Here is a 13301-nt window from a genome sequence, read left to right as displayed (position 1 = left end):
AACTCATATGAATTGGGAGGGAGTGTGGGGGAACGAATGAAAGGAGGTTCTGGGTCTGGATTTCAGATAAGGCTGGAGTGGGAACTAGGAGGACATGATAGGGATTTTGCTGTACAACTGAAGAGCAGTGGGCAGACACCAAGGATAAATTGGTGGAAGAGGGTGTTATGGCACCTAGATCATTGCCTAGTCTCTCACCGCTGTGAGGCTGGTAAGTGGGAGGGGAGGCAGTTGCCTTGAAGTACCTCTATTTTCAGAGTGGGAGTGAGGCTCAAATTGGTTTAAGAGATTCCCAGGTTTCATTTGGTAATACATTAAATGTCAGATAATTAGGTGGAAAGGAAATTTATTTTGACTCAGACTTTGTCACCTACACAAAAATATTTCAACAGCCCTAAGCCAGAGGAGAAAACATGGATAGTTTGAGAACACTTCTATTTGGCTCTGGAAACCATATGGTAAATGCTCAGGGGCAGGGCCAATGTGTGTACTTATTCTTGCACTCAGCACTCACTCAAATTCACACTGTCCCCCACTGAGCTCTGCTCAGGATCTGGTCCTGAGGGAAAAGAAGGGTGGGCCCACTTGAGTGACTAAGCAGTACTACTTTATGTGAGAGTGGGTAACCTATGGTCATGGAAACTTACATAAAGCCACAGGTGGGAGCTTGTTATTTTTACTGATAATTTGCTGTAGGTACAGATTTCTGTTCCTTGTCATCATATAGATAGGAACACACATTGTAAATAAAATATGTAAATATTATTTTTCTGCCAATAATTTTTGGCCAAAAGTATAAACCAATTCAGAAGAAAAATAAGAGCTCCATAAAAAGGACCAGAGGAGGAATTATATGTTACATGCAACTCTAGAGTCTAACCTTCCCTAACATTTTAAAAAACATATATTTTTACTGATTTCAGAGAGGAAGAGCGATCAATAGATAGATAGAGAAAGAATGAAAGAAAGAAAGAAAGAAAGAAAGAAAGAAAGAAAGAAAGAAAGAAATATCAATGATGAGACAGAATACTTGATCAGCTGCCTCCTGCTGGCCCCACACTGGAGATCTAGCACCAAACCCGGTGATGTTCCCGTACTGGGAATCTAACTGTGACTTCCTGGTTAATAGGTCGAGGCTCAAACACTGAGCTACACCAGCCAAGCATCCCTAACTGATTTTTAGTAGTGTCTGTCCTATAAAATAATTGTAGAGGTGGAACTGTCTGCATATTCCAAGTGCCAAAAATATTATGTTTCTGGAGCTCCACAAGGGAGAGTGGGAGTGCCATTACCAGGCTTTGGTGGCATTCATAATTCAGAGTGGCAGACAGACAGAGGGTCCACTTTAATGTGTAGCCAGGTAGCAGAGAGGATGGGAGAGTGAGGATTGCAGAGAAGTGGAGGCTGCAAAGTAATCTCACTACAGTTGCTGCCTTTTGAAAAGTACAAAATGGTGTTTTGAACAAATATATAATTTGCTTGTAAAGAAATCAGATTCCTGACAAGGCAGACATGCAACCCTCCCTCACCAGTAGTTGAATTTTGTCTCCCTAGCTTGTGTGAAAGTCCATTGCTCCGATTCACAAGGAACACAAGGATTGGACAGTTGAGAATTGGAAAAAAGTCATGTGGTCCGATGAATCACGTTTCCAGTTGCCTCATGCAGATGGCAAAGTGAGAATTTTGAGAAAATAGCATGAAAGCATGCACCTAACATGCATGAATACAACCCTTCAAGCTGGTGGAGCAGTGTTATGGTTTGGGGCATGTTTTCCTGGCATGATTTGGGCCCTTTAATTCATGTGGAACAACGTCCGAATAGCACAATGTACCTATCATTGCTGATCAAGTTCATCCTATCATGTTGATGGTGTATCCCAAAGGAGATGGCTTCTTCCAGCAAAACAATGTGCCATGCCATGGTGCAGGAGTGATTTCAAGAACACGAGGGAAACTTTACCTTGCTTAGGTGGCCCCCACAATCACTAGATCTCAATCCAGTTGAACATTTGTGGGATGAAGTTAAAAGAGCCATCAGGCAGCTGGCTCCACAAAATCAAATCTCACAGAACTGGACAGTGTTATTCATCAGACATGGTGTCAGATTCCTCACATCACCTTTCAACATCTCGTGAAGTCAATGCCACAGTATTGAAGGCAAAAGATGTCCCAACAAAGTACTGATGGGGTGGTCATTATAATCTGGCCACTCAGGGTATTTATTAGAGAGGCAGGGAGAGGAAGAGCAAAGTAGAATAATGAGAGAGAATCACTGATAAACTGCCTCCTGCAAAACCCACATTGGAGATTAAGCCTGTAACCTAGGCATGTGCCCTGATTGGGAATCAAATCATGGTTCATAGGAGGACACTCAACCACTGTGTCATGACAGATGGGCTGAAAATCCATTTCATTTTTAATCAAGAACCTATGGAATTAAATTTTGTGATTCAGCCTTACCTTATAGAAGCATTAATAATAAAAATTTATTCAAAATTATAAAAATCCTTATGCACATTGTTTAATGTAATGCAGTATTAAGATATTACAGTGTAGGGTTTGGAGAGCTGGGTGAAAAAGTCAAAGGAATTGAGAATATCAAATTAGCAGTTACAAAATAATCCTGAGAAAGTACAGTGTTATGCATACTATTGCCATAACTATGTATGATTTTACATGGGTACTAGAGTTATAGGAGGATCACTTCACAAGTTATATAATGTCTAACCATTATGCTGTATAATATTGACTATAAACTAATATAATATTGATTATAAATTCTAATTGAAAATTAAAAAAATCATGACATATATTGATTCCAAATTTGAAAACATTAAGATGGAGTTTACTTGATTGGATGTAGTGAAGCTGATTATTTGGTGTCACCACCCTCATTGTGGGTGGAAACTGTGTGTCTTAAGGACTATAAAAGCCAGAGTATCTGAGCTCAAATCTACTTCAGAGTGAAACAAAGGCCAAGGGAGTTGGAGGTGAGAGCTCAGTCCTTCTGTCTCTTCATTGAAAGTCCTTGGCTCCTAACCACTCGCCTGCCTGCCTGATTGCCCTTAACCACCTCTGCCTGATTGCCCTTAACCACCTCTGCCTGCCTGCCTGATTGTCCCCAACTGCTCTCCACTGCCAGCCTGATTGCCCCTAACCAACTTGGCCTCGTCCCCACCACTGTGGCTTTGTCTGGAAGGAAGCGGGACATATGGAACATGTACAGTCGATCTGGTCTAATTAACATATTACCCTTTTATTAATATAGATTTTTTTTGTGTGTGTGTGTGTTGCACTTAGGTACATCCTGATTGTTGAAGAGAAGATACTGTCCTGAGGCTCCTGATCACTTCCAGAAGCTAATAAAGGACCATTTCAGCTCAGTTTACTGGGAAGGCGTGACTGTGAGAAACCATGGTAAGTTTGCAAGATGAAGTAATCTGTTCAATTTGTCTCGAATTCTTCTCCAATCCCATTTCTCTCTCCTGTGAGCATATATTCTGCTCTGATTGCATGAGAAAATGGCTGCTGGAAAGTGAGTATCTGAAATTGACTTGCCCCTTATGTCGAAAAGCAATCTCAGAAATTCCGTGGATGGAATGGGAAGTTGGACTCCTCACTATTTGCTTCGAACAACACAGCTTTCTACTGGAGCAAAGTCTGTCCGTGCGAGATGTGTTCCGGAGGTTCCAGAAGCATATGACTCTGGATGCAGCCACAGCCAACTCTAGCCTAGTCCTCTCTGATGACCTGAGACAAGTCCGCTGTGGGAAGATCCGCCACAACGCAATGGAAGATACCCAAAGGTTCACCTACATGGCCTGCGTTCTAGGAACCCCGTGCTTCTCATCTGGTCGCCATTATTGGGAGGTAGAAGTGGAAGAGGGGAGAGACTGGGCTCTGGGAGTCTGCAAGGCATCAGTGGACAGAAGAAGGAAGAGCGGCTTTTCCTCTGAGCAAGGCTTCTGGGTCATGAGCATGAAGGCAGGAACAATCCTTTTCAGCTCTACTCCAGAAACCTCCATTTCTGCAAGCCCCAGACTTAGACGAGTAGGGGTTTTTCTAGACGTTGAGATGGAAGAAATCAAGTTTTTTGATGTTATAAATGATGCCCTCATCTATAAGTGCAGTGATTTCTTTTGGGAACCTTTGCGCCCTTTGTTCTGTGCTGAGTTGCCTGGAGAAGAAGACAATGGTGGCCTCCTGAGCATCTGCTTGTGAGAAATTCACAATGTTCTTTCTGACACAAAATTCTTGGACAAAACCCATGAGTTGCCTTTCTGAGCCTGCCTTGATTGGTATAACTGACCAAAACTATGGGGAAGAGGAACCTGAAAAGGCCAAGGAGATACCAGAAAAGAAAGATAAGAGCTAGGCTGAGCTCCTTTCGAGGCCAGAGTCAGAGCAACTCAGTTCTACCCACCAGGGCCAGAAAGTGAGTAAGTCAAGGGCAGAAAGAACTTACACAGACCCCCAAATCTCTATTTAGCAGGGAGGTTACTCCCATCCCACTATCACACTCCTAGAGTGTAGTTGATCTGAGTGACTATAATGGACCAGTAGTTTTCAGTCCTGGCTCATTATGAGCACGTGAGGGAATTAAAAAAAAATCCCCACACCCATAACCACACCCTGAGCCAATAAAATTGGACTCTCTAGGGATGTGTCACAGACAGGGTATTTTTCCAACTTTTTAGGTGAATTCAAGGTACATCCAGGATTAAGAGTCATTGGACTAGAATGTAGGTTTCAAAACTTGGTTGTGCATCAGAATCCCTGGAAGAATTTGCATTTGTAATGAGTTTCCAAGGGATGCTGGTGGGGACTAAAGGACATTGTATATTTTAATTTTATTTTTGTATTAAAATAAATTAATTAAATGTTAATAAATTAATTTAAAATTATTTTTTACTTCATTTTAATATAATTTAAATATCTGCATTAAAACAAACAACCCCTGGGACAATTGAAAAAAAAGGGAGGAGACAATGAGGGAGGAGGGGTAGTCTTAGCTGGGATTAGTTCCCTGTATTAACCAAACACAGGGCATTCTGGACATTTTTGTCTATTACTCTTTCTCACTTCCTCACATTGATCACAAGATTTCCATCATCAATTCTGATACCCTGAACATATCCCAAAGTGTATATTGGACGATTGTGCACTATGGTGACCCAAGTCCATGTTCCTGATATTTGGTTCTAGAATTTTCTGTAAGTAAAAGACCAGCTTTTTTTCTTAGCAAGCGACAAGGCAAAATGTAAAAATTTCTGCTTCATAAAGGTTACTGCCTTTCAACAGCCCCTTTGTCTTAGAGTTCAATGAATGCTGATGATCCCAGGATATTCACCATCATGTTCTGTGTCCTAAGTGAACCTGCTTCTGCTTTGGCCTTTGCTGGGAGGTTTAGTGTTTAGTGGGAGAGAAGAATGGATTCTGGGACTCTGCTGGGCCTTCATCACAGACTCTAAGGACACCTCTGCCTGCCCACAGGCCAGAATTTCTGCCAGCCCTTTTCTCTACCATGTGGGAATTTTCCTAGATACCGAGTTGAGGAAAATTAAGTTGTTTGTGTGTGTTTTATTGAAATTCTGTTTTCCTTTTAAAATATGCTTTTAATAATTTTAGACACAGAGAGAACATTGATTGGCTGACTTCTGCATGCCACCTACTGGGGATCAAGCTGGAAACCTGAGCATGTGCCCTGACTGGGAACGAACCAGCTATCTTTTGGTGCCTGGAAGACACTCCATCAACTGAGTGAGTCACATCGGCCAGGGCAAAAATGATGTTTTTTTGGTGTCATTGATGGTTCTTTCACTACACACAGTTCAGCCAGGAGAAGACAACATTGAAACCCCATTGAGCAGCTGTCTCTAAAGTACTCTAAACATAATGCTAAATTCTATGTCTAGTGAGTTTTCCATTTTTAGGATGACTGATGGAATATGTGTGAGGAATTCTACAACCAAATCTCAGATATTAGATATTGAGGCTTTGTAAAAATCTCATAACCATTCTAGCTGACCTTGATCCCAGATCACAATCACAGCCTGTAGCCATTGCTTTTGCCTTTGCCACCTTGATGCCCATCCAAAAAGACAGCTTCCTTTCCTGCCCAGGAAATTCAGAGTGAAGATGGTGCTGGCAGCCAGGGGAAAGAAGGCCCGTTCTTGTAAGAATCTTTATGCATCAGGCCTCTAGTTCATAAATAAAAGGCAAATAATGTTTCAAATAATTGAACATTTCCCACGTGCCAGCCACTAAAATCATTATGTACAGGAATTATTTCATTAATGCTCACAAAAGTCATATGGGATGAGTATTCTAATACCCTCATTTTAAAACCCAGAAAACAAAAGGGAAAGAATTGATGAGGCTTAAGAGGATTAAAGGCAAAAGGTTAAATAAGTTGCTAAATTATCATGACCCCCTTCTCTATAAGTGGTATATAGCATCAAAAGATAAAAATAGACGTTGGATTCAAGCAGTCTGCATTCCCACCAGCAGTGCATAAGGATTCCTTTTTCTCTGCATCCTCGCCAGCACTTTTCATTTGTTGATTCTTTTGGTGCGATAGTAAATGGGATTGCCTTTTTAGTCTCTCTTTCTGTAATTTCATTATTGGTGTTAGATTTCTTGGCATTAATTTTGTATCCTGCTATATTGCTGAATTCATTTATTAAGTCCAATAATTTTTTTATGGAGTCTCTGTGTGGCTGCTGCTCCTTGCTTGAGAGTGAGCTGAATGTGTTGTTGCTGCTCCTCTGACAGTAGCAGGCTGCTCATTGTGCTCCTCATCAGACAGGTTCAGGCTGCATGTGGGTGCTGCTGCCTCGGACGTGTGGTCTGTTTGTGTGGCTGCTGCTCCTTGGACTGGGGAAGGCTGCTGAGGTGGCTGCTGCTCCTCAAAAGGGGGTGGGCTGCTCACACAGCTGCTGCTCCTCAGATAAGGGCATGCGGCTTGTGTAGCTGCTGTTCCTCAGAAGGGGGAGGACTCACACAACTGTTGCTGCTTGGACAGGGGGGCGTGGGGGGCTGCTCACACAGCTGCTGCTCCTTGGACAAGGGCAGGCCACGTGATGGTGCTGCTCTTAGACCTGGGTGCTGCTGCTCCTTGGACAGGAGCAGCAGCTCACACGTCTGTGGTTCACATGGTTACAGTGCCCTGGGCTAAAGTGTTGGGGGAGAGGGGGTCAGAGGGGTGCGTGCTTCAGATCTCACAGGAGCCTGCACTCGGGGTGGCTGGATCCTCATTGACTGTGGGATCACAGCCTAGGTAGCAGGTCCCTGGCAGGGTGGCTGTAGAGTCCCAGGTGTTATCTGAGGGCACTCTGGGTGGAGGTAAGGTTGGACACCCGGTTACAGCAGCTCTCTCCTTCAAAAAGACTAGGCCTCTGAGGACAAGCTGGCCTCCCAGGACTGTTTGCAATGGTGGCAGAAGCTGCCTAGTTAGGCTAGCCTGATTAGCCTGCCCCTGAAGATCCTGTGGGATCTGTGACTCACGCATTCACTCACTCACTCACACACTCACACCCCACCTGAGCACACACTCTTTTACTCCCTTCCCCACTCACGCATGCTCTCTCCTTCACTGCCGCATTCTTCCTGCCTCTGTAGATTGGTCTGGGGTATTATTGACCGTTTCGTGGATAGAGTTTCCTCTGCAGGGGTCTGCTTGTGTGGCTTGTTCTCAAGTCCCTTGTCCAGACAGGATAAAATTCACTTCAGAAATACACAACACAAAGGGAACTAAGCACAAATGTACTCATGACACCAATAACCCCAATATAAGTGAGCACCTGAGAAAAGAGAGTTAAGGGAGAGCACAAATGATATAGAAGAGAGAGAAAAAGATAAGAGCCAAAAGACAAAGGAAGAAAAGGGAGAATATATATATTCTCTACAGACACCACAGAACCAATAGATAAACCAAAACAACAACAAAACCATCAAACACCCAGCAAAGAGGGTTGGGGCAGAATCTGTAGAGGCTGAGATTATATACTGAAAATAAGATTAAGAATTGGATGAATATGGGGAGGACCTCAATTTAGTATTGAGGGATTAGAAACGAAATTAGTGGATAAGAAGATAATGAGAAGAAAATACATTTACAAAAAATTGATCTCAAAAATAGTATAAAAATAACAAATAAAAATAAAATATAGTGATGTAAAAATAATGCAAAAAGAAATAGAAAATAAAGCAACAAACAGAAACAGAAAAAATAAGAAAATAAGAAAAAAAGGGATAACAAAATAATCTTCCATATAAATAAAAATGTAAATGTTCGTTTGTTCAAAATCTTAAATCTCCAAAAGTTCTTAACTGATTGCTTTGAAATTTTGACACAATGCATTCGAATACCCACGTGTTTTTATATACCTTCCAGGGGTCTTCAAACTTCTCTCATTATGAGAATCACCTGGTGGAGGTGTTAAAACACAGATTCCTGATAGCACTTCTTATAGTTGGGATCCGGGAATCTGTGTTTTAACAACTCCACCAGGTGATTCTCATAATGAGAGAAGTTTGAAGACCCCTGCCTTATACCTACTATTATATAGATGTCACACCTGTGACAGGTAAAAACATGCTTTTTTTTAAAAAACAAAAAACAAAAAAAAAACAGCGCCATCTGTTGGATGTAAAAACAATATACGCTATACTAAATATTTTAAGATTCCATTTCAATGTTTCCAATTTACGATCCATTTATGATCTCCAAATTTCCAATTTTATGATTCTATTTCAATGTTGATAATGATTGAAAATTTGTGCTTAGAAATTGCGAACAAAGTTTTCAATCAATTGAGAATGCCATCACCAAAGAGATCTGCTGCTGCTTTGTTCTTTGTAGAATTGCGTCATGAACAAAATTACAACACAGGTGATCTTTTGTCGTATGTGCAACCAAATATTGCCAAGCTAATGCCCGAGCAAAAAGGCATTTACAACCAAATAATGCAAACTGTCAATAACAATAACGGGGTTGGAGAAATCTTCTTAGATGTGCCAGGAGGAACTGGTAAATCGTTCCTAATTAGATTGATTCTGGCAGCAATTCGATCCCAAAGAGCTGCGACATTGCTACCAGGTAGAAGAACTTCTCATTCCACTTTGAGATTGCCATTGAACATGCAATTCATTGAAACTCCCACGTGCAACATTTCCAAAGCATCTGGCATGGCAAAAATATTGCACAAACGTAAACTTATTGTTTGTGATGAAAGCACAATGGTGCACAAAAAATCGCTCGAGGCTCTTGATCGATCATTGCAAGATTTGCGTGGAAACATCAGGCCATTTGGGAACGCATTAATATTGCTTGCAGGAGATTTCAGGCAAACATTACCTGTAATTCCTTGATCGACACCAACGGATGAAATAAATGCTTGCCTGAAATACTCTACTTTGTGGCAACATGTAAAGACGTTAAAACTAACTACAAATATGTGTGTCCAGCTGCAAAATGATCAATCAGTGGAGATATTCTCATTTTAATTGCTGGAAATTTGGAACAGAAAGGTGCCGGTTGATCTGACCTCAGGAAGAATTTCATTGCCTCATAACTTATGCAATTTAGTGATGTCAAAAGAAGAAGTGGTTGAAAAAGTACTTCCCAATATTCAAACCAATTATAAAAATCACAATTGGCTGAGCGAACAAGCTATTCTTGCAGCCAATAACAAAGACACCTATGAACTTAACAATATTATTCAGTCTAACATTCAAACCGAGGCAGTCACATACAGGACCGTCTCAGTCTGCCAGGGATGCCATCACATGTACTGCAATTGAAAATTGGCATGTTAATTATCACGTTGAGAAATATCAACCAGCCAAAGCTTTGCAATGGCATGCAGCTTGCAGTAAAAAAAATTAATAAGCAATGTCGTAGAAACAACAATTTTGACAGGATCTTTCAAAGGTGAAGATGTCCTCATTCCTATGATTCCAACGGGTATGTCATTTCAGTTTAAGAGATGGCAATTCCCCATTCGATTGGCGTTTGCAATAACCATCCACAAAGCTCAGGGCCAATCTTTAGTATTGTGCTGTTTAGATCTAGACACGGATTGCTTCTCACATGGACAATTATATGTTGCGCGTTCTAGAGTCCGCAAACCAAACAATCTCTATATCTGCACGGACAAGGGAACCACAAAAAATATTGCATACCCACAAGCATTGTGAAATTAAGCGTATTAGAAACATGTGTTTTCTCTTTTCTTTCTTTTCCATTTAACAAGACTGAGCCACAGCAATGCATGGCCGGGTACAGCTAGCAAAAAAATAAAAATAAAAGTGAAGAAAGTGAAGTGTGATTCCTTTGGCTGGCTTATGATCCAGAAGTCTGGGTGGTACTGCTTCTCAGTTTCCCATGGCTGGCGCTGTAGATTTCTCTCTAGGCCCGTTCCTGGGACCCCTCAGGGAGTATTTAGATTCCTTTGTGGCATGCAGGTGGGATCTGGGTGTGGCTGTATTGGTTGCCTGGAGACTGGAGGGAGGGGCTATCTCTCAGGAGAAAATGGCGGCCCAGGCTCGCTACCACCTCTCCTGGACCACCTACTCTCCCCAGATTCCACAAGTCCACGCCTCCTCCCGAATCTCAGCCACAGGTAAGTGACTGTATCCAGAAGGACCTATGAACTAGGGTCAGTAAAGGAAGGCACAGGCCCCAGAGTGGGGAAGGAGCTCCAAAAGATCCTGAGGCACTGCACTGCGTGGTCTGGCCAGCCCTTCTGGGCTACCTCTGAGCTTAGATCCAAAATCCAGAATCCAAGGTCCAAAATCCCCTCCCTCCCACAATACTGTAGGCCCTTTTTTTCATAGATGCGCTGCCTGTCCTCAGGTATGTGGCTTCGTGCTGTGTGACCTTTGGGCAGAGGTCCGGCAGACTCCTGCCTAGATCCTTGATTTTACCTTTCCCGCTGCAAACTGTCTCATCAGCTGCGTCTCCTTTGCCAATTCGGGCTGAGTTCCATTGGTTTCAGCCGCTCACTCTGTTTGCTCTGGGACACGTAGCCCAGTGTTTCCCAACCTTCTCTCATGATGAGAATCACCTGGTGGAGTTGTTAAAACACAGATTCCTGAATCCCAACTAAGAAGTGCTAAACTAGAATTTTTGGGAACATATAGGTAAAATTGTATACTTAACTAGTGCTCTAAGACAGATTTTATATACAGAGCACTAAGTTAGGTATGCAATTTTACCTATATGTTCCCAAAAATTCTAGAAGCTAGTAACAAAGCTAACTATTGAAAAGAGGAGATAAAACCATTATTCCCTAGAGAGTATAATGCTTCATACATTGAAAACTTTAGGGGCAAACAAAAATACTCTCAAAATTAACAAGATTAAAAAAAAAGAAAATCCAGATCAAGCCATCGATTCAGTCCTTAGAGGTAGACCACGCCTCCTTTGGTACAGATTCTATTTGCTAAGAGTAAAGCTTGGAATTGATAGCGTCTGTGATGACTTCCATCAGGTAGAGAAAACTGATCAGTATGGAGGGAGAAAAAATCAGCAGTTAGAGTAGCAGGGATGGGAGGCAGTAATCCCGGTTTCAGACAGTAATCCTGTGGTTTCGAGTCCCAGTCTCTCAAAGGTCCAGGGCCCGGTCGCATCCAGGCTTCCTTGCCCCGGCTCTGCCAAGAGACAATTCGTGTTTTTTCTCTAAACTCCACTCTTTGTCTGAGCCAGTTTACTTTGGGGTTTCTTTCATCTTGACCAAACCCAGATTACCTAATAAGATCATTTATTTATTCTTATGGGATATTTGAAGGAAAATCCACGGCTTCCTCCCTGTCCCCACACCCTCTTTCCAGAAACATTTGCAGGAGGGACCTTACTTTTCCTGCACCAATAGGGCTCTTGTCACAACCTCAGGGCAAACTGCTTATTTCCCAAGTTTCTGGGCACTCTGTATAAAAATGTTATCTAGAGAGTTATTAACCTGTGGTTATAAATGTAATCAATGAAGGTGGGGAACAACACTTTGGTGTTAAAAAAGGGATAACCAGATATACCAATGGCAGAGGAAATTCATGTCATGCACTAATTAAAAGCAATAAAATATATTTTTTAAAGAGCCTCTGCTCTAGAATTTTGCTCCAGATGGGTGTCTCAGGAGCAAGGGACCCTTGGGCATGGGCCATTTTAATATGCTTTACAGGGTGAGTTAGTTTCTTCTAAAAGCCACTATTGTTCTGATGAGTTGCCTGGACTGAGAATCCCAAAGACAAAGCCGCTTAGAAGATTTTGCAGACCCTGAAATCAATATTTGCCCTAAGCAGGATTCCCTTGGAAGATTCAGATAGACTGAGAGAAAAGGTTCTAATGAAGTCCACGAAGAAACTTTTATAAGAGTTTAATATCTTCTTCCTTCATTAATAATTCAGTTTAAAGACCCATGAAGAGCACAGTTGAGGTGAATGTCTTTCCACCTTTGACTTCTCTACTCTTGGGGAATGATCAGATTCTCAGACCCCGATTACAATTTTCAATTTGCCATGCTGAAAATGTGCCAATGAATTCTGATTCCTGTAGACTTTTGTCAGAAAACAGCAGCTTTTAAATCATAACCTTCCATGATTAAAATATTAAGGACATTTTATTTTAGAATTGCCAATTACTTGAGCCCAGCTTTAAAAATTAAGACCCTTTGGCATGAAGTAATAGAATTAGCTTGAACAGCTTAATTTAAAAAAGAAATTCTTTATAGAGAAAAAGGTTTATCTGTAAACTATGCATGAAGTAACAAATTTAACTTCTGCATTCATAATTTATATGTAATAGAAAAAAATTTAGGCAGAATGGAGTAAAATGTCCTACTTCGAACAAAGTGAAAGTCAAAGGAAATCCAGGACCTCTATACTCATTGGTAAACTGTACAGAATAAATATTATATCTTTTTGCCCTGGATGCTCACAGGGCAGTAATGGTGAGAACAGTGAGACTAATGGGTTTAATTTGATTGAATTGCTTTTCTGTTAACTGAGAACCAAGGGATATTTTTGCCAGAGTGTGTTTATAACATTTTCTGTACTGTACTTGATAATGTAGGAAGAAATTTACCAAAAATGTGTTTGGTTATGTATAGATTTGGATACATTATGCATTTCTACCAGTTTAGAGGACTCAGATTTTGTTTTTGAACCTACTTCACTGCTACCAGGAAATCAACATCATTGCAGTGAAAACCCACCATCATAACAATCCTATTATAATAAATACCAAGACACTTACACAGATTCTATTATTAGGTAGTTTACTGCCAGGGATGGTATGGACA

At 41.3% G+C, this 13301-nt stretch overlaps 1 protein-coding gene across 1 annotated transcript; it reads left to right on the top strand.

The window, feature by feature from the left end:
- The first annotated feature begins 3513 nt into the window (after window positions 1-3513).
- RFPL4B (ret finger protein like 4B) lies at window positions 3514-4221 on the top strand. The gene has a single exon (XM_036414384.1). The coding sequence runs from the start codon at window positions 3514-3516 to the stop codon at window positions 4219-4221; it is 708 nt and encodes a 235-aa protein (XP_036270277.1).
- The last annotated feature ends 9080 nt before the right edge of the window (window positions 4222-13301 follow it).

The sequence above is a fragment of the Pipistrellus kuhlii genome, unplaced genomic scaffold (genome assembly GCF_014108245.1).
Source record: "Pipistrellus kuhlii isolate mPipKuh1 unplaced genomic scaffold, mPipKuh1.p scaffold_m20_p_5, whole genome shotgun sequence".
In the NCBI taxonomy this organism is placed as follows: domain Eukaryota; kingdom Metazoa; phylum Chordata; class Mammalia; order Chiroptera; family Vespertilionidae; genus Pipistrellus; species Pipistrellus kuhlii.
The sequence above is the reverse complement of the archived record's forward strand: the minus strand, read 5'-3'. Positions and strand labels throughout refer to the sequence as shown.